Source organism: Carya illinoinensis, chromosome 5 (genome assembly GCF_018687715.1).
Source record: "Carya illinoinensis cultivar Pawnee chromosome 5, C.illinoinensisPawnee_v1, whole genome shotgun sequence".
NCBI lineage: Eukaryota > Viridiplantae > Streptophyta > Magnoliopsida > Fagales > Juglandaceae > Carya > Carya illinoinensis.
Genome location: NC_056756.1, coordinates 25,181,043 through 25,203,429, shown reverse-complemented (window position 1 = coordinate 25,203,429; position 22,387 = coordinate 25,181,043). Strand labels below are relative to the sequence as shown.

General features: G+C 35.9%; 1 protein-coding gene and 1 non-coding gene across 2 annotated transcripts; one reads left to right on the top strand and one right to left on the bottom strand.

Moving 5' to 3' along the window:
- Positions 1-12,761: 12,761 nt before the first annotated feature.
- On the bottom strand, positions 12,762-12,868 carry LOC122312093. Its single transcript, XR_006243008.1, has one exon. It is a non-coding gene; the product is annotated as a small nucleolar RNA R71 (small nucleolar RNA).
- Positions 12,869-13,867: 999 nt separating this feature from the next.
- On the top strand, positions 13,868-14,332 carry LOC122310217. Its single transcript, XM_043124099.1, has one exon. The coding sequence runs from the start codon at positions 13,868-13,870 to the stop codon at positions 14,330-14,332; it is 465 nt and encodes a 154-aa protein (XP_042980033.1).
- The last annotated feature ends 8,055 nt before the right edge of the window (positions 14,333-22,387 follow it).

Sequence of the window (22,387 nt, the reverse complement as noted above, 5' to 3'; positions counted from 1 at the left end):
AAATCTGCTCCTGCTTGCTGCGTGTCCCGCGTTCAAAAGTCCACAGCTCCATGTCTGACTCTTTTATGGACTTTGAGATTAAATATAAAAAATGTGCTTAGAAATATCTTAAAATAAATAAAAGCTGAATTTAAAAATACAAATTAATTCCTATGATTTATATTAACATTTTAGCATTCAAGTCCAATAATAGAGTATTTAAAGTGTACTTTCGTACACTCATCAGCACTTCTACTGTGGGTGCATGGTGGACTAATTTTGGAAATGAGGTTCCAAATCTTCAAATATGTGTTGTTTGCATATTAAGTCAATGTTGTAGTGCAACTGCCTATGAAAGAATTTGGAGCACATTTGAGTTTATTCATTCGAAGAAGAGGAATAGATTAGAGCATAAACTTTTAAATGATTTAGTATTTGTTCATTATAACTTGAAGCTGCATGAGAGGTAAAATTTTTCAAAAATAATGCTTTTTTACTATTGAAAAATATGTAAAATTTTCAATTACATGTGACTTTTATTTTGGAAAAAACATAAAAATGGAAGAGATGCTTTGGATCCAATCAATCTTGAAAACATTGACTTGATGGAGGAATGTGTAGGTGAAGAATCAGAGCTTATTGATGGAGAAGATTTGGATTGGGAAAGTATTGAGGAGCCATTAGCCTCACTAAATTTGGAAGAGGGTGATAATGTTGGTTTTGATGTTGATGATGATGGTAGTGATATTGTAGAAAATATTTTGAATAATGTTGTAAATGTTGATCCTTGTTATCTTATTGATAAAGATGAATGATTATTTCTTATAACAGTTGGATCGTGAACTTATGATATTTTATTGAGTTTTATAAATATGTGTATTTAAGGCTTCTATTGACTATTGAGAAATATTATTAAGTTTATCAGTGTGTATGCTTTTAAGATTTGTATTACTTTTATTTTGGAATATAGTTATTATATATAAAATTTATTCATATAATGTCTATCCTAAAATGGTACACTGAAATGTACTGATACCCAAATATTTTTTTCTAATGCCTCAACCAAAACGATTACCGGATTGGAATTCAAAACTTTGACTCTGACTCCATTATGGACAAAGCAATGTATGATTGTTTCTTGCTACACCAAAAAATAACTCCTCCACTATTTATAAATGCATAACCTGTCATGGACTTTTGTTTATTTTTGTCACTAGCCCAATTGTCATTGCTATAACCTTTCAGTCTCATGTCTCCACCCTGGTAGTAATGAACAAGATCTGTTGTACCATGAAGGTATCAAAAAATCCTTTGGTAATTTGTTTCTTTTTCTCATTATTTTAAGGGCAATGTTCTAGGCTTAAAATATAACACTTCTCGATTGGAGTGTCTATGAGTTTGGAGTTGTGCATACAAAATTTTTATAGAAATTTCTTAATGTAAGTCTTTCGAGACAAGCTAAGAAGCTTCCTGGATCGATCTCTTGAAATTTTTAACTCTTAGCACATAATTTGCTTCACCCATGTCATTCATCTCAAAAGTAAAAGACAACCACTCTTTTATGGAGACAATTATTTCCATTTCATTTCTAGCTAATAAGATATCATCCACTTATAAAGACAAAATTAAAACTTTTTCCTGTACTTTTAACATACACACAATGATCTTCTTCTAGCATCTCAAAGCCAATTGAAGTAATGGCCTCATGAAATCTGAAGTACCATTGTCTAGATGATTGTTTAAGGCCATAAATGGAATGTTTTAGCTAGCATACTTTGCGCTCTTGTCCCTCAGCCTCAAAACCAACAAGTTGATGCAAATAGATATTCTTTTCTAGTTCTCCATTAAGAAATGCAATTTTCACATCTATCTAAAAAAATTCTAAATCTAGATGTGCAACTACAACTAGAATGAGGTGAATGGAAGCAAATCTCACCAAACAGAAGAATGCTTCTTCATAATCTATACCCTCTCTTGGAGTATAACCCTTCGCCAAGAGTCGGGCCATATACTTGTCAATTGATCCATTTGCCTAACGCTTAATTTTTAAAGCCCATTTTTTTCTATTAGATTTACGCCCAATGGAAGATCAACTAACTCTCAAACTTAGTTCCTTGCCATAGAACTCATCTCATCTCTCATAGCAGCAAGCCATTTATTTGAAGCAAGTGAATTTAGTATTTCCTCATAAGAAGAAGGTTCATCAAAGTCATACGGAGCATATATAAAGGATTCCCCTTCAATCTCAAAACGATGACGAGGAATGGTTCCACGTTCACTTCTATGTAACTGAGACTCTTGTGAGTTACTTTCTAGTGGTATACTCTACTAGGAGGCTAGTCACTCCCACTATCTTTTGCGATTCTAGGATGTGATAATTTTCCACCTTCACCAAAAGATGGTGTAATTCTCTCAAGTTCTTGTAACTCAAAAATCTCAGGATCATTCTTTGCTTCACCAATATTAAGAAAATCATTCTCGATAAATGTGATATCATGCGACTCTGTTTTTGTCATCCCTCCGTTAAAATGTTTACCAAACATTACATAGCCCTTTGAGCTCTTTGAATATCTTATGAAGATATGTTTATTTGCTATAAGGCCAAGTTTTCTATATTTATGGGAAGTGGTGTGAACATAACCTTTGAGCAAGTTTTCTATATTTGCTCTAAGGCCAAATGTTTCAAATATGGTTTTGTGTTATTCCAAAATTCATATGGGATTGAAAGAACAGACTTAGAAGGCACACAGTTCAAAATATAGGCAGCAACTAGAAGAGCATCCTCCCAAAAAGATCTAGCAAGTTAGCTTGCACCATCATTGATCGAACCATTTCTAATAAGGTACGATTTCTCCTTTATGTAACACCATTTTGTTGTGGTGTGCTAGGAATCGTTAACTGCCTACGTATCCCTTTTTGCTTACATAGTCCTTGAAACTCTTTAGACAAGTACTCTCGACCTCAATTAATTCGTAGAATTTTTAAATTCATTTCTTTTTAATTCTCAACCACAACCATAAAGCACTTGAAGAAGTCTAATGCTTCAAAGCGATGGGAGATCAGATAGACATAACTGAAACGTGAGTAGTCGTCTATAAAGGTGAGAAAAAAAGAGGCACCATGGCATAAATTCACATTCAAAGGTTCACAAATATTAGAATGGACTAGCTCACAAAAAAAAAAAAAAAAAAAAAAGCCTCTTCCAAATGGCTTCCTACAAGTCTTACTAGTTAAACAAGGCCCACACATAGATACGCTTACATTAGCGAGAGACCCTAATAGGCCTTCTATAGCTAGTCTAGCCATTATATTTTTTCCTATGTGGCCTAGCCTGGCATGCCATTTCAATGAATTAAAAACAACATCATCATCATTTGAAGCCATAAAAGAAAATGAAGATTTATCTAAATCCAACATAAAGAAACCATTTGAAAGAAAACCATATCCATACAAAGCTCTATTCAAATAAAATTCCAGCTACGGGCCATCAAAGTGAAAAGTAAAACTTAACATAGAAATAATTGAAAATAGATTACATTGAACATCAGGTGCATATAGCACATTAAAAAGAAGTAACAAGCATCCTAGACGCATCTTGAGTTCGTAAGTGCCAACTCCATGCACTTCTTCCCCAGTTCCGTTACCCACTATAACGTACTATTTGCCAACTATTATTCTTCTATAATTTATGAACCCAACTCGATTTCGAGTTACATGTTTGGTTGCTATTGTGTCTACAATCCATTTAGGGATTGAGTGAGCAAAAAAAATATGTGAACAAACATACGTAATGAGAGAGTTGTGTTTAGAGGATACCTTTTTTGCTTCAGTGTACTCACAAGCAGAGTGTCCCACTTTTCCACAGTTATAGCATTTCAATTTAGACTTGTCCTTGCCAGCACGCTTGCCTCTGTAGCATTTTGCTACTTTTCCATCTCTTGGCCCAAGACTATTTGCCACTCCAGTAGATCTCTCATATTGCTTGGCTTATGCTTGAATAACTTGTGATTCCCAACTCGGGCAACAAGTAGAATATTAAGGTGCACATCTATGCACTATGCCTCTTGCTCCAAATGGCGAGATATATTTGCAAAAGTCTTAATATTCTCACTGTGTGTCAAAAAAAGCTTTATTTGCCCCCAAGTTGACTCAAGCAAATATGTTATCACAATGGTAATTTGTTATTCATTAGTGAGATTATTGCCAACAGCCTTTAGATCCGGAATCAAGGTAGATATCGACCCCAAATGCTCAGTCATGGTATGTTTAGCATCCATAACATACTGCTTAAACCTCATAGTGAGAGCATGAAGCATAGTAGCTTATGTAGCTTATATCCCACCATAGGCGATTTTTAGCTGGTTCTACATATCTTGAGCAGTTGGGTAGTTCTCAAACTCCCTAATAAGATCATTGTGCATATTGCTAAGTATGGTAAAGCATGCACACCGATTTTTCTTTGCCCAAGCCAAATAGGCTACCATATCATGACGATGTTGGGAATTATTCCCTTTCTTAGGTTGTATCATAAGATGAGACAAATTTTCAAGGACCTTTTGTTCATTAAGTAGACATTGGATTTTCCTATGCCACATGTCATAGTTGGTTCCATCCAATTTCTCTCCTTCATAAGATCAGCAAATACATTCTTAGTAGCCATGATCACTAAATTCATTGCGCGAGATTGACATTAGCACACATTTAATTGTATTCCAAAATCTAACTAGACCATGGAATTCCTTCATATCTAATTAATTTTGAATAAGATTTATAGAGGATTTTTTTTTTAAAAAAAAAAATAAATAAATACTCAAAACTCATGCACATATACTCCATCCATCAAATATGAAAAATCCATAATCACTGCGCTAAACACTTTAGGCATAGGCTCCACTCGAAACCTCATTGGTAATTTGGTACAACATGTTAAGGTGACCTTAAAGTATATCAATAGATGTGAAACACATCCCTTTACATGGTCTCAATAATAAAATTACATTCCCAATATTATATTCCCAATATTACATTTCCAAATAAAATCCTACTACAAATTTATGAACCTAGCTTTCTAACCATATAAAATTTATTTCCATAAAATAAGAATTGGTTGGTTAAAACTTGGCTCGAATTCACAATACATGTTTTCATGTAAATATTTCAAGCTTTAAGCATGTCATACCATAGCTTCTAATGAAGAATCCAAAACATAAACAATTATGGCATATCATCAATTACATATTTTTACACTCATTTCAAAGCATCTAATAACATATGATTATATTCATATGGGCGAAAACAAGCAACATAGCCTCTGATACCAATGTTAAATAATGTTAATTTGAATTACCTCAAGGGGTGGAATTCCCATAAGGCTAAATTAGGGGTGAAAACCGATCATTCGGTTTCGGTTTTGGACCAAAATCGAAACCAAACCAATATCATGGAAAGATGATGAATCTCGACCGAAACCGGCCGTTTAAAGGGGAGAAAACCGTCTACATCGGTCTTGGCGTCACTCCGGTCGGTTCGTCGGTGTCTTCGGTGGCGACGGAGCCTATTTTCAGGCGATGACGCCGCAATGACTGCCGAAGGGTGAGACCGTGAGAGACGACGCCGAGAGCCGAGAGGTGCGACACTGCGAGTGAGAGAGAGAGGCCCTCCGCCTTGCCATGGCTACATGCGCCGTGAGAGAGAGAGAGAGAGAGAGAGAGAGAGAGGGGGCGGCGTTGAACAAACGAAATGAGAGAGGAGGAAGAAGAAGGATACTGGGGGACTTTAAACCCTAGAATGAAACAGCACCGTTTGGCTTAAGCCAAACGGCACCATTTCATTAAGTTTTTTTTTTTTAAACTTCAGATATTTAAGTGAAATGGCGTCGTTTAAGTAAGGTATAAATCAAAAATCATATACCTTATTAAGTCGGCCGGTTCAGCGATTTGAACCAGGGTCAAACCGCTGCCGAACCGACGTTGATCGGTTTTGAAGAATAGCTACCGTCCGCCGATCGGTTCACAGGCGGTTCCGGCCGGTTCCTGACGCGGCCGTTCGGTTCGCGTCGGAGGCGGCCGGTGGTGTCGGTTTCTGTACACCCTTAGGCTGAATCTTTGCTCATCTTACAGCCCACGTTACTTTGTTGTTTACGTCACTTAGGAGGCTACTAGAGTCTCCTAGAAAATTCAACGCTTCAAGATCAAGAGATCTAGATAGTTTTTCTAGGAAATGTAGAGAGATAGAAGAGAGTTTTTCTCTTTTATAAGTAGACTTTTCTACACACTTTTTTTTAAATATAAACTTTTCATTTCATAAAACTTCAAACAATACAATTGTTGTCTCTGTTTAGGCATCCCACAATGAAATCTGGGACATCCTCTATCCACACTTTTTCTTCATCTAAAGTCAATGCTTTTTTTTGCTAAAGTATGAGCTACCATATTCTTTTCTCTATGGGCAAACTGTATGGTCCAATTTAATCTGTGTTTGAAAGAAAACTTTGCATCTTCTGCTATGGGGCCATAACAAGTCAAAACTTCTTCTTCACTTTTCACTACAGAAATAACTTCCTTTGCATCCCCTTCAAATCTGGCTTTCTGGATACTGAGATCATTGCACAATCAACTGCTTTCCTTAGTGCATAACACTCTACCACTGCTACATCTTCTACATTTACTTTCTGATCACACAAAGCAACCAGAGCCTCTCCATTCTCATCCCTGATCATAATGCCAATTCCCATTGCCTTCCTTTTTGTGTCCAAAGAAGCATCCCTGATCATAACCTTAACATAATCACTATCTGGTTTTTCGCACCTCAAATTTATACCCCTAGTCTGCACTTGTCCACCATTCTTCACTTGCCCACCAGGTTTATAAGCATTATGAGCATCTTGAAAATCTTTAACAGTAGCCTTAGTAGAAATGATTAGATTTCTAGGTCATTCGACCCTTTGTTAAAAAAAAAAATCCATTTCTACATAGCCAAATTCTCCTAAATATCACTGCCAATTCCTCCAATTGACTTTTATTTAAAGAGGACATTAATTTCTCCCATAATAGCATAAAATCATCTTCAAATCTGATCCACTTTTTAACATAACTATTTTCATCTCCCCATATATCATTTGTTGTAGAACATTCCCACAAGGCATACATCAAGGATTCATCTTCCACTTCACACATAGGACATCTTTTGTCTTGCATCACTCCCCTCTTATATAAATTCACCTTAGTAGACAAGTTATTACCAGCTTTCCATAAAAATAATTTTGTCACTCCTGGTACATCTAAATCCCATATATTCCTCCACCTTTCATCCTCTTTTACTTCATAAGAGCTCTTACCTTTGGTCTTCTCCCTATTATTCACATGCAGAAAATATGCACTTCTAACAGAAAAGTTTTCCTTTTTGAAGGGCCCCAAAACATCTTGTCTTTGACTCTACCCTTACTCAAAGGTATACTAAGTATCTTTTCAACTTCCTCTTTGTGAAAAATGGTTTTAATCTGTTCTTCATCCCACTCACCCTTTTGTTTATCAATTAAGACAAAAACCCTTGAATATGCTTGCAGCACTTTTACTAGAGATTGAATAGCATACGAGGAGGGACTAGGAATCCACTTAGACCCCTAAATTTTTATGTCTTCCCCATCACCTACTCTCCACCTAATCCCATCTTTTAGCAAATCTTTGGCTGACCAAATACTTTTCCACACCAGAGAAGGCTATACACCCAGCTTAGTCTCCAAAAAACTTGTTTTCATTCATTTCCTTTACTTTCATTCATTCCTTTTCTTTTCATTCTTTTCATTTAGCAGTCTATTTCATTTCATAAAATATCATTTTATTTTATAGAACATAAATACAATAAATACTACATATAACATCAATTCATATGCATACAACTATTCTTCGAGTGCTTAAAAAGGGGCTACCAAAGAAGCTCATTACATACATATACTTAAACACTAATATACCTTAGCATAGATTCATAAAGCACTTTCATTCTAAAAAAACATTTTATTTCCCTTCATCTCATAAAAGAACATTTTTTTTTCATAAAGAAAAAAACTACATAAAAGTATGAATGTAATACTTACCTGGACTCCATGTTATCTACGTTATGTAGTCCATTCATGTAAGTGTTAGATGGCAACCTACATGCATATATAACTTTCCATTATTTCTTTTCTCTTTATGATAGAACATTAAACATAGAATTGGCATATTAAAAATACTCTAACTCTTAGTTCGTTCTCTTCCATGATGCTAAACCTTCAATTGAGTCTTTACTTAACTTCATTTCACTTAAACTAGTCATGTCCAAATAACTTCATCAACTACTTGCATACATCTTCATGACCCTCTTAATTGTACAATTTACACCTCTAGTCATTCTTGACACCCTTTCATTGAACTTATACAAGTCATCATTAAGTCCTTGAAGCATAACCCTTGCCATAAATCTTAAGCCTATGAATCTAGAACCCCAACTTTATTTTCTAACTAATAAAGTGAGCTCCTATGTCTCACTTAAATCCTCCAACCATCACTCAAGTCTACCACTCAATCCCACCTCACCATGAATTTCAACTAGAGTTACAATACCCTTTCTCCATACATAATCCGATCCAACATCAACCCAACATCAACCCAAGTTTCAATTCACTTCCTCACCTACAAACATGTTATACAATCAAACCATGTATACATGCATAATCTACCAAATATACACGTGTCATACCCCTCTTATTACCTAAGATCAAACAAACGCCATCCATACATAATATATTCAAAGTACATAAATCTGCCCAAATGTATACCATCCACTCCCTTACAATCCAAACCAACACACTCAATACATGAAATCTGCCCATACCATTTATACACTTGCACCACACATTCACAAATCTTACAAGCTTTATACAAATACCACACATTCAATACAAGCTTCTTTAGTCAACCCAAATACATCACTCTATATAATTTATCATAGTCAACACATCAAATATACAAAAATTTGTCCAATTAAGAATCAATAACATTATCATGCTTTCCAAACTTCACTACCACTCCATTTGATCCCGGCACTTCAAGACAATCCATCTCCATTTCAACTCCATATATTCACATCAATCATATCAATCTAATTCAATTAGGTAGCATAATCCAAACTCAGGCATAATCAAACAATTACAAACCACTTCCATACTCAACATCTAATTCAAGTGAACCCAAAGGTTATTTACTAAATATGTCCATACCTTCAACTGACACAAAAATACACTTGTTCTATATATCTATCACTTGGGCTGGACACAAATCCATCACACAACCCAATAGTCATATAAATTTCATATTACAATCAATATGAATAAAAATCAATCAATCCAACCTCCACAAATACGTTACTCAATTTACAAGCCTCTTAGTAATACATATATATTCCTGAGTTACCATCGAGCACATATATAAATTAGACCCATTATCCATTTAGACACAATATATCACAGCCAACACTAGAAACACATACTAAATCCATAGCCCATTTAAGCTCCACAAAAAACAAACCAACACAACACACATACTTCAAAATCTCCATGCTTCACCTATTACTCCATCACAATCCTAACCACCCCTCACTTCTTCTAAGTCTACCACAATCAACATAATCATTATATATATCAAATTTTTCAATAATATAACAGAACACCATACACATCCAATCACATATAACAATCTATGAGAGATAAAGGGAATAGGGGTTATAACATAAACAATCTAGAGGCAGCTATTGTGTTGCTTGGGGCTGTACCAAAATAAAGGGCCTCATTGCATCGGGTGGGTAAGCATGGAGGCTCATGGTGGTCGGAGGTGGGCTGGGTGCAACTAGGCAGTTCTGTACGATGCCAGCAACTGGGCATGGAGTTGGGAGCTTCAGTGGGGAAAAGGCATGTGATGGTGGCTTGCAAGTAGTGTTGGTTGGTCATGGATGGCATGCTCGTGGTGGCTGATGGTGCATGAGAGATGGGAGAAATGGGGAGATGAGGGAGAGACTGGAGACTGAGGGGTATCAAGGCTTTTGGTGGACGCTTGGTGCTCGGAGTCTCAAGTGGCTGGCCTTTGGTGGCTCATGAAGGTTGGAAGATGGCAACTTAAGGGAATTGTGCGGTGATGGGATGAGAAGAGAAACCATGAGGGAGAAAAGGGAATTAGGAGAGAGAAGCTGAGGGAAGAAGGGAGGGGGGGTCTGAAGATGAATTCAAGAGAGAGAGAGAGAGAGGGGGGGGATTTTTCACCACAAAGTGTGGTGGTGGAGGTGGCACTACCGATGGTGGCGTGGCTGGAAACGGTACAAAGGCTTAAAGTGGGGGCACCTGGAGAGAGAGAGAGAGAGAGAGAGAGAGAGAGAGAGAGAGAGAGAGAGAGAGAGAGAGAGAGGAAATTATGGAAATTAGGACTTTTGGGGGATTTAGTCATAGTCCTACATCTTGGGGCCCCTAACCTAGATCCAACGGTGGAGATTAAATAAAAAAATAAACTAAATAAATAATAGAAGAATGAAATACAAATGTGATAAGTGTATTTTTATATGATTTATATTACTCTTTTATTTATAAAAAGTGTCAGTTTTCCTTTAATTCAATTGATTTTATTTTATATTGTTCTTTATTTTCTAGGATTTGAAGGAATGAGAAGATTTAGTGAAAAATGAGAGCATTTTGGTATAAAAGAAGAGATTACGGATCTAGATCAACAAGATGCGACGAGATCTGAAGAAAATCGAGGAGATTTGGGCGAGGAGCCTTATCCTGCGGGTAACAAAGAGATTTATCTCACCCAAAAGGCGAGAAGACTTAACTCTCAGTAGGCGAATAGTCTTTTCTCTCAGTAGACAAGGAGACCCAAGGACTAGTCTAAGCGACCAAGCTAAAAGAAATCGTGGGCGACAACTAGCAAAGGCTAGCAGCTTTACCGCTCGGTAGGTTGGCGAGAGGGCTTTATCATCTAGGCCAAGTAGTATTTCATCTCAGTCACGGGGCGAGGAGAATATCTATATTTAGTACACATGTCAATCTACTTAGTGAGACCCTCTCGAGGTTTGTAAATCAAGCTGCACATTACTAAATCTTCTATTTTAGATAATCCCATTATTTTTTAGATATTTCTCTCTTTTGTTAATATTTATTTTTAGAAATTTTTTTTTCTGAATCTTTAGGCTAGATTGTATCCATAAATCTCTGATTCTATTTTATCAACTTTAATAGCTATTTAATCCCGACTTATAGGATGAATTGGAGGGTTTTTTTTTTTTCTTTTTTCTTTTTAGAGTCTAATTTTTTGACAATTTTCTAAAGTCCAGTTGTTAGTTTTGTTTTTATTCTTCATTTTTCTAAGGAGGAGGTTTTTATTCTTCATTTTTCTAAGGAGGAGGTGGATCTGGAGAGTAAAGGCAAGAGCCGTATGTTTCATCAACTGACTCCAATGAAAAACACTAATTTTATTCTTTTTCTTTTCAGTTTCATTATGAACTAATTTTATTTTTTAGAGCTTTGATGTAGTCTAGCATTGAACACACAATTTATGTTCTAAGTTATTTTATTTTCATGATTGATTGTTTATTCCTTGTTCTTAATATTTGCAATTTTCTAGCTAATTATTATTCAATCTATTGAATTGCAATGAGATCGAGAGGTTGTGATTAGAGGTCTAGGATTAAAGTACCATTAATTGAGTGAAGGTAGAGATACTTTACCGCAAGTAGTGTGACTTTCAAGAAAAATCCGAAGAATTTAATGAATCTCCAATTAGTTAAATTCACATAGAGATATGGAGTTATTAATTGGAGATATTTTTAATATTATTCGAGAAAAGATATTAAATAGTTAAGAGATTTTTATCATCAACTTGAGAAATTTGAAATTTTATAATGAGGAAGAACAAATTATGTGAGATTTGTTAAGTGAAACCAAATGCTATAGAGCTATTCTTATTATCTTTTCAATCTTAATTTTAATGCTCTTTTCTTCAGTTTAACTTAGATAATCTATTCTTTAAATTTTGATTTTCAAAATAGTAATTAATTTAGTAAATTTCAATACTCAATAACAAAAATTAATCTACGTGGGTTCGACATTCATTTTTCTTTAAAACATTTACTACTTGTTACGATTCTGTGCGCTTGCAGATATTTTCACGCAAACAAGTTTTTAGCACCGTTGTTGGGGAATAATTATTTATTATTGATATTGATACTAGCTAGATTATTACTAATTGGATTTTATTTATTTCTGAAAATTTGTCTAATTAGATCTCAGTTTGGTTTTCTTTTATTTCAAGAATCATAGGTGTATGCTCCAATCTAAACCATTAGAGCCTACACTTTTTTATCCTGAGATTGAAAGAAATTTACATAGAATCAATAAAAGAAGAAGCAAGAGGCTACCACATTTGCATTCACCATGGCCAACCAAGATAATAAAACTTTGAGGGACTATGCTATGGCCCTATCAAGCTGCCAGCCATCCTTCAAATGATTCAACAACTCGTCCACTTTGGGGGCTGTCACAAGAGGATCCTAATGTCCATATTGTAAATTTTCTAAAAATTTGTGATACTTTTAAACATAATGGAGTGACTGATGATGCTATCCGATTAAGACTCTTTCCATTTTTACTTAGGGAAAAAGCACAAGTATGGTTGAACTCTTTACCGCCCGATATCATCACTACATGAGAAAAGTTGGCACAAAAGTTTTTAGCAAAATACTTCCCTTCAACCAAAATTGCAAAGCTAAGGAATGATATTATTACGTTTATCCAAGTTGAGAATGAGTCATTATATGAAGCCTGGGAATGATGCAAAGATCTATTGCGCAAGTGTCCTCATCATGACATTTCGAGATGACTGCAAGTCCAAACATTTTACAATGGTTTTGATGAGTAAAACTCATGAAGCCGCATATGAACTTCTAGAAGAGTTAGTTTCTAATAATTATCAATGGGCCATAGGGAGAGCAATGCCAAGGAAGGTGGCCAGCATCTTTGAACTTGATTCTATCTCCATGTAGGTGGCACAGATGGCAAATTTATCACAATAACTAAGTAAGATGAACGTTAATGCTATTCAAACTAATGTTGTATGTGATCATTGCACCATCAAATCATTCGAGTGTTGACTGTCAAGTGCGGAATCCTTTTGCGCAACCGAGTTCTAAACAAGCCCATTACATGTCAAATTTCCAACATCAAAACAATTCTTATTCGAACACGTTCAATCTTGAATGGAGAAATCACTCCAACTTTTCATGAAGCAACAACCAAGGGCTAACGAGACCACCTCAACAGTTTCCACAACAAGAGAAGAAGCCGACATTTGAGGAGATGTTCATGCAGTAGACATGCAAAAGACAGATTTGGCGATCTAGAACAAATTAGCTTCGATCTGTAACCTTGAGGCTCAAGTCAGTTAGCTTGCAAACATGCTTACCAAGAGGATGATAGGGATTTTGCCGAGCAACACTGTAATCAATTCAAAAGAATATGTCAAGGGAATATCATTAAGAAGTGGGTGGACATATGAGTAGCCACAAACAACAAATGCCATAAAAGATGAAGCTAAATATAATGTGGAGTCCAAGATGAAGGAAGTCAAGCCCGAGATGAAACAAGCGGAGCAAGCAGAGGAGATAGCCGACCAAAAAGTTGAGAAGACTAATCAAAACCCAAGAAATCTAGGGAGTTTACATCTAGAACTCATTCTCCTTCTATTTATGATCCACGATTTCTTTTCCGCAAAGATTAAGAAAAAACAAGATTGACAATTAGTTCTCTAAATTTTTGAATATATTTAAAGAACTGCATATTAACATTCCTCTCATTAATGCTTTAGAGCAAATGCCTAAATATGCAAAATTTTTGAAGAATATATTATCAAACAAGTGGAAGTTGGAGGAGCATGAGACTGTAATGCTGACTGAGGACAGTAGTGCAATTTTACAAAAGAAGCTACCACCTAAGTTGAAAGATCAGGAGAGTTTCACGATCCCTTGCACTATAAGGAATTCCTATTTTGATATAGTTTTATGCGACTTAGGGGCAATTATTAATTTTATGCCCTTCTTTGTGTTCAGGAAGCTTGGACTTGGAGAAGCAAACTCGACCACTGTCTCTCTAGAGTTGGCGGGCAGATCTATCAAATACTTGAGAGGACTCATTAAGGATGTGCTGGTGAAAGTTGATAAGTTCATCTTCCTGGCCGATTTCATTGTGCTTGATATGGAGAAGAACGAGGAGATCCCCTTCATACTGGGTCAACCTTTCCTTGCGATGGGGAGAACCTTAATTGATGTCCAGCAATGAAAACTCATTTTGAGGGCAGCTAGGAGCAAGTCACTTTTGATGTATTTAAATCTATAGAATTCCCTTTTGAGGTATATTCTTATTTTCAAATAAGCGACCGAGACGAGGTCATGGCCAATGAGACTTATAGAGCTGAATTTCCAAAGCTACCACTTGAGGTATGTCTTACTCGCTGTACGTCTATTGAATCTGAAGACGAAGAGGTTAGGGAGTGTGAGAGATATTTGGAAGCTACACCATCTTTTTCTCCTTCAATAAAACCAAGTGTGGAAGATTTTAATTCATCTCAGCTGACATCTCCAAGAAATGAACCACCCAATCTTGAGCTCAAACCGCTTCCATCAAATTTAAGGTATGCTTTATAAGCAAAGACTCTACTTTTTCAGTTATTATTAATAGTTCCTTGAGTGATGTAAAGGAAGAAAAGTTGCTAAGAGTCTTGCAGGAACACAAGATGGCCTTGGGTTGGACCATCTCAGACATCAAAGGAATTAACCCTTCAATTTGCATGCACAAGATTTTAATGGAGGATAATTTTAAGCTAATCATCCAACCCCAAACGAGATTGAATCCATCCATGCAAGAAGAGGTGCATAAAGAAGTATTGAAGCTATTAGATACTGGGATTATCTATCTGATCTTGGATAGCACATGGGTAAGTCTAGTATAAGTCGTCCCAAAGAAAGGCAGGATAATCGTGATCAAGATGACAACAACGAACTTAAACCAACAAGGACGGTCACAGGATGGTAAGTATGCATAGATTATAGAAGACTTAATGATGCAACTCGGATTGACCATTTTCCATTACCTTTTATTGATTAAATGCTAGAAATACTTGCAGGCCAGGCTTACTACTGTTTTATGAATGGATATTCCAGTTATAATCAAATAGTCATTGCACCTGAAAATCAAGAGAAAACCACTTTCACTTGTTTGTATGGAACATTTGCATATAGGCGGATGCCTTTTGTCCTTTGACATGTGCTAGCCACATTCCCAAGATGCATGATGTCCATCTTCTCGAACATGGTGGAAAATGTTTTATAAGTCTTCATGGATGACTTTTCGATCTTTAGGTATTCTTTTGACAATTGTTTGTCTAACTTATCTTCAGTTTTGTAGAGATGCAAGGAGACCAATCTAGTTTTGAATTGGAAAAAATGCCACTTCATGGTCAAGGAGGGGATAGTGCTTGGCCACCAAAGTTTTTTTTAAGGGAATTGAAGTTGACCGAGTAAAGATAGAAGTGATCGACAAACTCCCACCACAAGCCAATGTGAAGGGTGTGAGAAGTTTCTTGGGACGCGCTGGGTTCTACCATTGGTTTATTAAGGATTTTTTCCAAATTACTAAATCTCTCTGCAATTTATTGATTAAAGACACTCGATTTGAATTTTTAAATGAATGCTTGCATGCATACTCAGACACTGCCACTCATTAGAAGTGAGTGGCCACTTTGGTGCAGCAAAAATGACAGTGAAAGTTCTACAATGCAACTTTTATTGGTCGACTATTTTTAAAGACTCTTTTAATTTTGTTAATTTATATGATCATTGTTATATAGTTGGCAATATTTTTAGGAAACGTGAGATGCCTTTAACCGATATTTTAGTGATTGAATTATATGATGTTTTGAGTATAAATTTCATGGGTCTTTTTCCATCCTTATATTCTAATAAATTTCCTGTAGATTATGTCTCCAAATGGGTGAAAGCGGTCACCTTGCTGACCAATGATATAAGGGTTGTAGTGAATTTCTTACGGAAGAACATTTTTTTCCAATTCGACACTCCAAGAGCCATTATCAATGATGGCAGGAAGCATTTTTGCAATCACCAATTTGAAGTGCTACTGTCTAAGTATGGAGTTACCCATCACATCACAACACCATACCATCCTCAAATGAGTAGCCAAGTCAAGGTGTCTAATCGAGAGTTAAAGTGCATACTGGAGAAGACAGTGAGTATTTCTTGGATAGATTGGGCGAGAAGGTTAGATGATGCGCTATGGCCTATCAAAGAACATTCAAAACACTGATCGGGATGTTGCCTTCTTAGCTCGTTTATGGAAACGTATGTCATTTATCCGTGGAGCTAGAACAAATAGCCTATTGCGCAATGAGGACGTTGAACTTTGATTTACAAGTAGAGAGAAGAGAATATTGGCTCCGGAGAAATCTCATGTCACAACTTCTACCATTCCGAATGAGAGAATGGTAGTGGAAACTACCATAGTGAGATTTTGAGAAATCTTAATAAATAAACAAATAACGTGTAGCAGATATTGTAAGCATATGAAAGCAAACCAAAATGAATTCATGGACATGAAAATTTACTTATACATTTGACTTTTGAAAACACTTCGTGCATCAAAACTTTTGTAACCTTTTTCATAGAACATCTTTTCATCATTTCATTCTTGTACATTTAAAACATTTATATGCGCTCGAGTTCTTGTTCATATAACATAGCATAACTTCTCATAGAGCTCAAGGCCTTAATCTTTGACTTTAACATAAAATTGGACACCTCAAGGTTCCCTTATGCAATGTGTTCCCTGCTAGTTACCACATCAACCGTTGGCCCACTTTGATGAATGTGACTATGTCTTACTTTTAGTCATACATATTACGGCAGTTCACCTTTTCGCCTTCACCATAGAGTACCCACTAGCTTTAACTGCAACCTCGCTTCGGTGTCCTTTTCTTTTGGGAACCATTCGAGATCCGCCGACTCTACTTTGTCGACCTAGGGTTATCACTCCATTTTAAATACTTCTAAGTGAACAAAAGAGTTCCACTAGGGCATTTCCCTATCCTAGCTTTTGGGGTCAAGACAAAACCTTAAAAGACTCTCTCTTTTCAGAAAAGTTATGCAAAACCCAATGTGTGTGACATAAACTATGAAACTTTATACTTTCATGGGACACATGCAAATTCTGAAACTCAATCATAACCATACATTTAGAAATCAAGCACAACCATATACCTTTCGTGTTACAGCTTGAAAAGATTAGAACATGCGACCATGTTCTTAATCATAAATTCTAAGGCATTCGATCAACAAATAAGAAGCAGACATTCACGTCACATGTATCATGCAATGGCTGAAACACATAAACACTAGTATGCATGAGAATTAATTTTATGCCTTCAAAACTTTAATCACATTATTCTAACCCTTCATCTATGGTCATGGCCGAAACCTATTATCCTTGAATATACATTACACCAGCTTTCATGAATTTAGAATTTTCTAATGTGTTTAACAAAACTTTATTCAAGAATCACCATGTATAGCTGAAAACATATAGGTGTTTATGCTTATGAAAAGGATAGGTATTTCTTGAGTTCCATCCTATAAAGACTCGGTAATGCAACAACCTCCATGAATATGTTAAGAATCATACAAGATTTGAATAAATATGGCATTTCATTCCATTTTCATGATATAAACTAACTGCAATAACCACTTCAATCATAAGTTGAACATTCACATAAGGATTCTATTAAATCACATGGAAGAACATCATTATTTCAAGTATAATCATATAACAAAACAACAAATGAGTTCACATTGTATATGCATAGAATATCAAATACAAGTTAGAAATTTACTTACAAAAATCCACAATCGATAGGTGAGCAAACTGAAAAAAATATATATATAACAATCATTAGGTTTGATTATTCAAAACCCTAACCCGTGTTAGTGAGTGTGTGCTCTTGACATCTTTTCTAAGAAAAAGCTCCCAATATTTCAGACCTCCATTCCTCAAGTCCGAACCTTGCATAAATAAAAACCCTAGTTCAAAATAAACACTAAGAGCATCATGCTTCCAAGCTTAAAGTGAGTAGGGTTGAGTCTTCATCCCTTTAGAAAAGAAAACCCTAATGTAGCCATGTGTGTATGTGTAAGCTCATGTGGGAAATTTCACAAAACGAGAGCTAACTTCCTCTAGTCTGTGGGTGAGTGTGTTTGAGCATGAGTTCATGGTGAACTTACCAAAACCGAAACTTGCTTCTCATGGTTGTATGTGCGAGTGTAAATAAGATGTAATTTTTTGCTTCATACCTTATGCGATTCCTTCCTTAAAATGTATCGTCTAACTTTGCTAGCCTTCAAGATGGTGTTTGACTTAAATGGGTGTAGTGTGGATGGTGTTTGGATGGTGAAAAGGTGATGGAAAGTAAAGAGAAAGGTGCTAGCCAAAAGCTTCAAAAGAAAATCCTCCAAGTGACTAAAAAGATATGGTTTTCGATATCCTCTCCTTTTTATAAACATAAGAGGCTTCTTGCAAAGAAACTTAGCTTGTGCAAGAAAATCTTCCCAAGGGTGGCAATGTCTTCTACCAATGTCTTGGACATTGTTTGATTGGTCACAAGGGTGGCAAAAGTGCACCAACTTCCTTGCCCTAGCCGTCCCTCTCAAGTGGTCTTTTACAAGATCCTTCTAGAATCCCTTGTAGACATGTAAGCCTTCTGTTCCAAGCAAGAATTTACCATTTCCCAAGACAAGACTTTCACCTCCCTTTTGCATGCATGACACATGGCAAAACAGAATTTCCCATGTCTAAGGTTGTCGTGCATGCCCTTTAGGCTTCCCTTAGGTTCCAACTTCCATGCCTCTTCATCTTTCTTCTAGAAACTCTCCCCCATAGTGACAAGTGTCATCATACTATTACCTCACAAGAAAGCCTTCTTACATGCATGACACATGCCAAGAAAGAACTCATTCCCTATAGTAGGTGTGTGCCCTAATTCCAATGGGCTTCAAATCCTACTTCCACTATAAGGCCGAATTTCACATGGGCTTGGGCCTTCCTCAAGACCTCATATACCTTCTACTTCAACCCAATTTCTCAATGGGTCAATTCGTCCTTGCTTAGCCCAAAACAACAATATATATTTTAAAATAAATAAAGGCCTAGCAAAAATCTAGGTCCGTCATAGTTACCCAGGATTCTTCAATAACAAGGATACAATAAAGGCAAAGAGGTTGATCACAGATATTGAGGCTGCATTTGGGTGTTGAGGTAATCTCAAATGATTTGAGTTGGATATGTGAATAGTAGTGTTTTGTGAGTCCTATTGAGATGTGTTTGAATATATAAAGTAGGTTGAGATATGTTTAACTTTTTATGAAAAGTTGAAAAAGTATTGAGTCTCATCAATGATTAGTTTGAGATAGGTTGAAATAAGCTCAAAAATACCCTGAAAGGACTTTTAAGGTGTGGATGCACTAAAAGTAAGAAAATCTTGCGCTCGAACTATTTACTCCAATGAGAAGCGGAACTATAGTGGGGTGCCAAAAGACAACTTCTTACCATGGAACTGGGAGCCATGGAAAGAATCTCTTGGAAAAGATTTAAGAAGGAATTTGATAATCGTTACTTTCCTACTATTGTGAGACAACGGAAGTCAAAAGAAATCAACTAACTTGGTTCAAGGGAGCATGCCAATTGAGTAGTATACTACTAAGTTTATAGAATTAGGGAGGTTTACCCCACATCTCATTTCTACTGAGAGCATGAGAGTGGAATGGTTTCAAGACAAACTAAGATGCAAATTAGGACTCAAGTAGTGTGCCTTGGAGTTTAAGAGTTTCTAGAAATTAGTACATGTGACCTCCATAGTTGAGTGAGAATAGTGCAATTTATTGGTTGTGCACACAAGCTTTAAGAGGAGAACATTTACTAGTGAGGGAAGTAGTTTGGGTGCCCCTCAGAAGTTTGTATCTGGGTCAGGAGGATGACCACCAACTACCCTAGGGCATGTATGGGAGGAAGAATCCTATATGCAGTAGTTGTCATAGGACTCTTGAAAGAGAGTGCCATCAGATCCCAACCTTGTGCTATTGCTATAAGCATATGAGCCATTACACCAAAGACTGCTGATTGACTGCAATATTGCATATTTTATATATTTAAAACCAATATATTTTAATTGTTTCATGACATTATTATTAATTTTGGATGGAAAAAATAATTAATAGGTATAAATTTGAGTTGTGATTTAAATTAATTAATATCATGGTTTATATTTAAAGTTATAACCTCTGATTTAATTAAGCGATATTTATTCACATGAATAATATTTTTCTTTGATATTATATATTTACTTTTTAATTTATTTTTGCTTTTCTATTTTTTTGTTGTTGTTTATTTTCCTTATTTTTACTCTTCCTTTGATTTTATAGCTTCTGAGTTCTTGTCTTTAGATAAAATGCATGCAATTTTAGCACATGATCGGCTTGATTTTGGACAGAAAGCCAAAGGGAAAACATATGCACATGGTTCTGTGGGACCCACTCATTATTTTATGGAAGCACATAGATTTGGGAAGCACAAGCACACACGGCAACTACATTTCAACCATCAAGCACGTAAAAAAGGCAGCGCATTTCAACCATCATGCATTGGACTTTGCAACAAGAAAAGAAAAGGCTATCATTTTCATATGCTGAGAATGGATTTACGGGGCGTCACGTAGCAGGTTTTGGAGAGATTAGAGGAGTGATTCACGGAGAGGGAAGCACAGGAAATGGAAAACAAAAAAAGAGCTTTGGTGACGGGAGGAGGAAACAAACTTATGGGACTGAACCAAAAAAGCTTACAAAGAGTAAGAAAAAGAATAGAGCTGGTTTATGAAAAGAAGAAATGGAGGAAAGCTGGTGAGCGTTTTCCTTTCTGAACGGGGACGCTGAACGAGAAAAAAAAAGGTAGGAGGTGTGGGAGATTTGGCTTCCGTTTTGGTCTGGGACGTAGAGAGGAGAGGGATTTTATTTGTTTTAAAGTTGAGCTTTTATCTTTTCGTTTGAGCAGCTGGGGGAAAACCAAAAGAAAGAAAAGAAAAAAAAAGTGAAGAGAGAGAGGGAGGCAACAGAGAACGGAGGGAGCATTGGGCGATACACCAAGGGGGACTTACGGACTGATTGAGAGTGAGAGCTTCGGGAGATGAGGAAACGGAGGGACTTGAGGAGACTTGCTCTGTTTTTAATGGGAGAAAACAGAGGAGTGATTTTTATGGAAGGGGAGTGGATGTAAACAGGTTGAAAGACGTGAAGATGAGGGTGCAGTTCTGATATTAATTTTTTTTTTAAAGGTTTGGACATATACTGTGGTGGTTTATTTTCGTTGTTCTGGCTTTGGATCTAGACGGACGCTGGACGAGAGAAAGAAAGGAAGAGGTTTCTTTTTTGAGAAAGAAAAACAGGGCAGGGACATCAGGGAGACTTTTTCGTTTGGAGCAATTTGGACTTCAACTGTCGGGTAGACTTCCTGGAGCTAGAGAAGTGACTTTTATTTTTTTTTTCTGGTGCGAGTTTGTTTGGAATTCATAGAAAATAGAAGAGAGAGCTACAGACGCTGGACGAAACTGCAGTGGAGTTTTTCCTCATCGACGGGATGTCGCCGGGGGGGCGGCTTACGAACACCATTCACGAAGGGAATTTTTAGCTTTACTATCTTTTCATCTATGGTCTAGATTATTTTTTTAGTGTTAATTTATGTGCCTTATTTTAATTATTTTATGGAGAATATTTTTGTGATTTTCATAGCTTTTATGTTGAATATGGTTGGCTAAATTTTCGTACTAAGATTAGAGGTGAAGTTTAATGATTTCGATATTGTTCTCGGATCAACATTAGAATTTATATTATGAGTTTAATCGATTGAGTAATATTATTATTTGATATTTTGATTATCTATATATTTATCTTGATTCATTGTGATTTTCGAGTACAATAAATGCTTAAAAAAAATTTCCGTGATATTCAAATGAGTTTGTAAATATTTTAACCATCAATCATTCAGGCTTAATCATTAGTGACTATTTTTTTTTTACCTTAAATATTAAATCTTCCAATTAAACAAAATCATTATTCTGGTTTAATTGAAATAAAACAATTAGAAACAATATTCTAAATTATTAGATAGATCCTCGAAACTTTAATCATTCTCCATATTGATTTATTTTATTATTTTAGTTTTACTATGTTACTTTAAAAAATCTTTATCTCAGTGATTTTATTGTCCACTTGATTGCACGTTCAT

Coding starts and splice junctions, on each gene's coding strand:
- LOC122310217 (XM_043124099.1), top strand. CDS start 13,868: ATGCCTAAATATGCAAAATTTTTGAAGAATATATTATCAAACAAGTGG.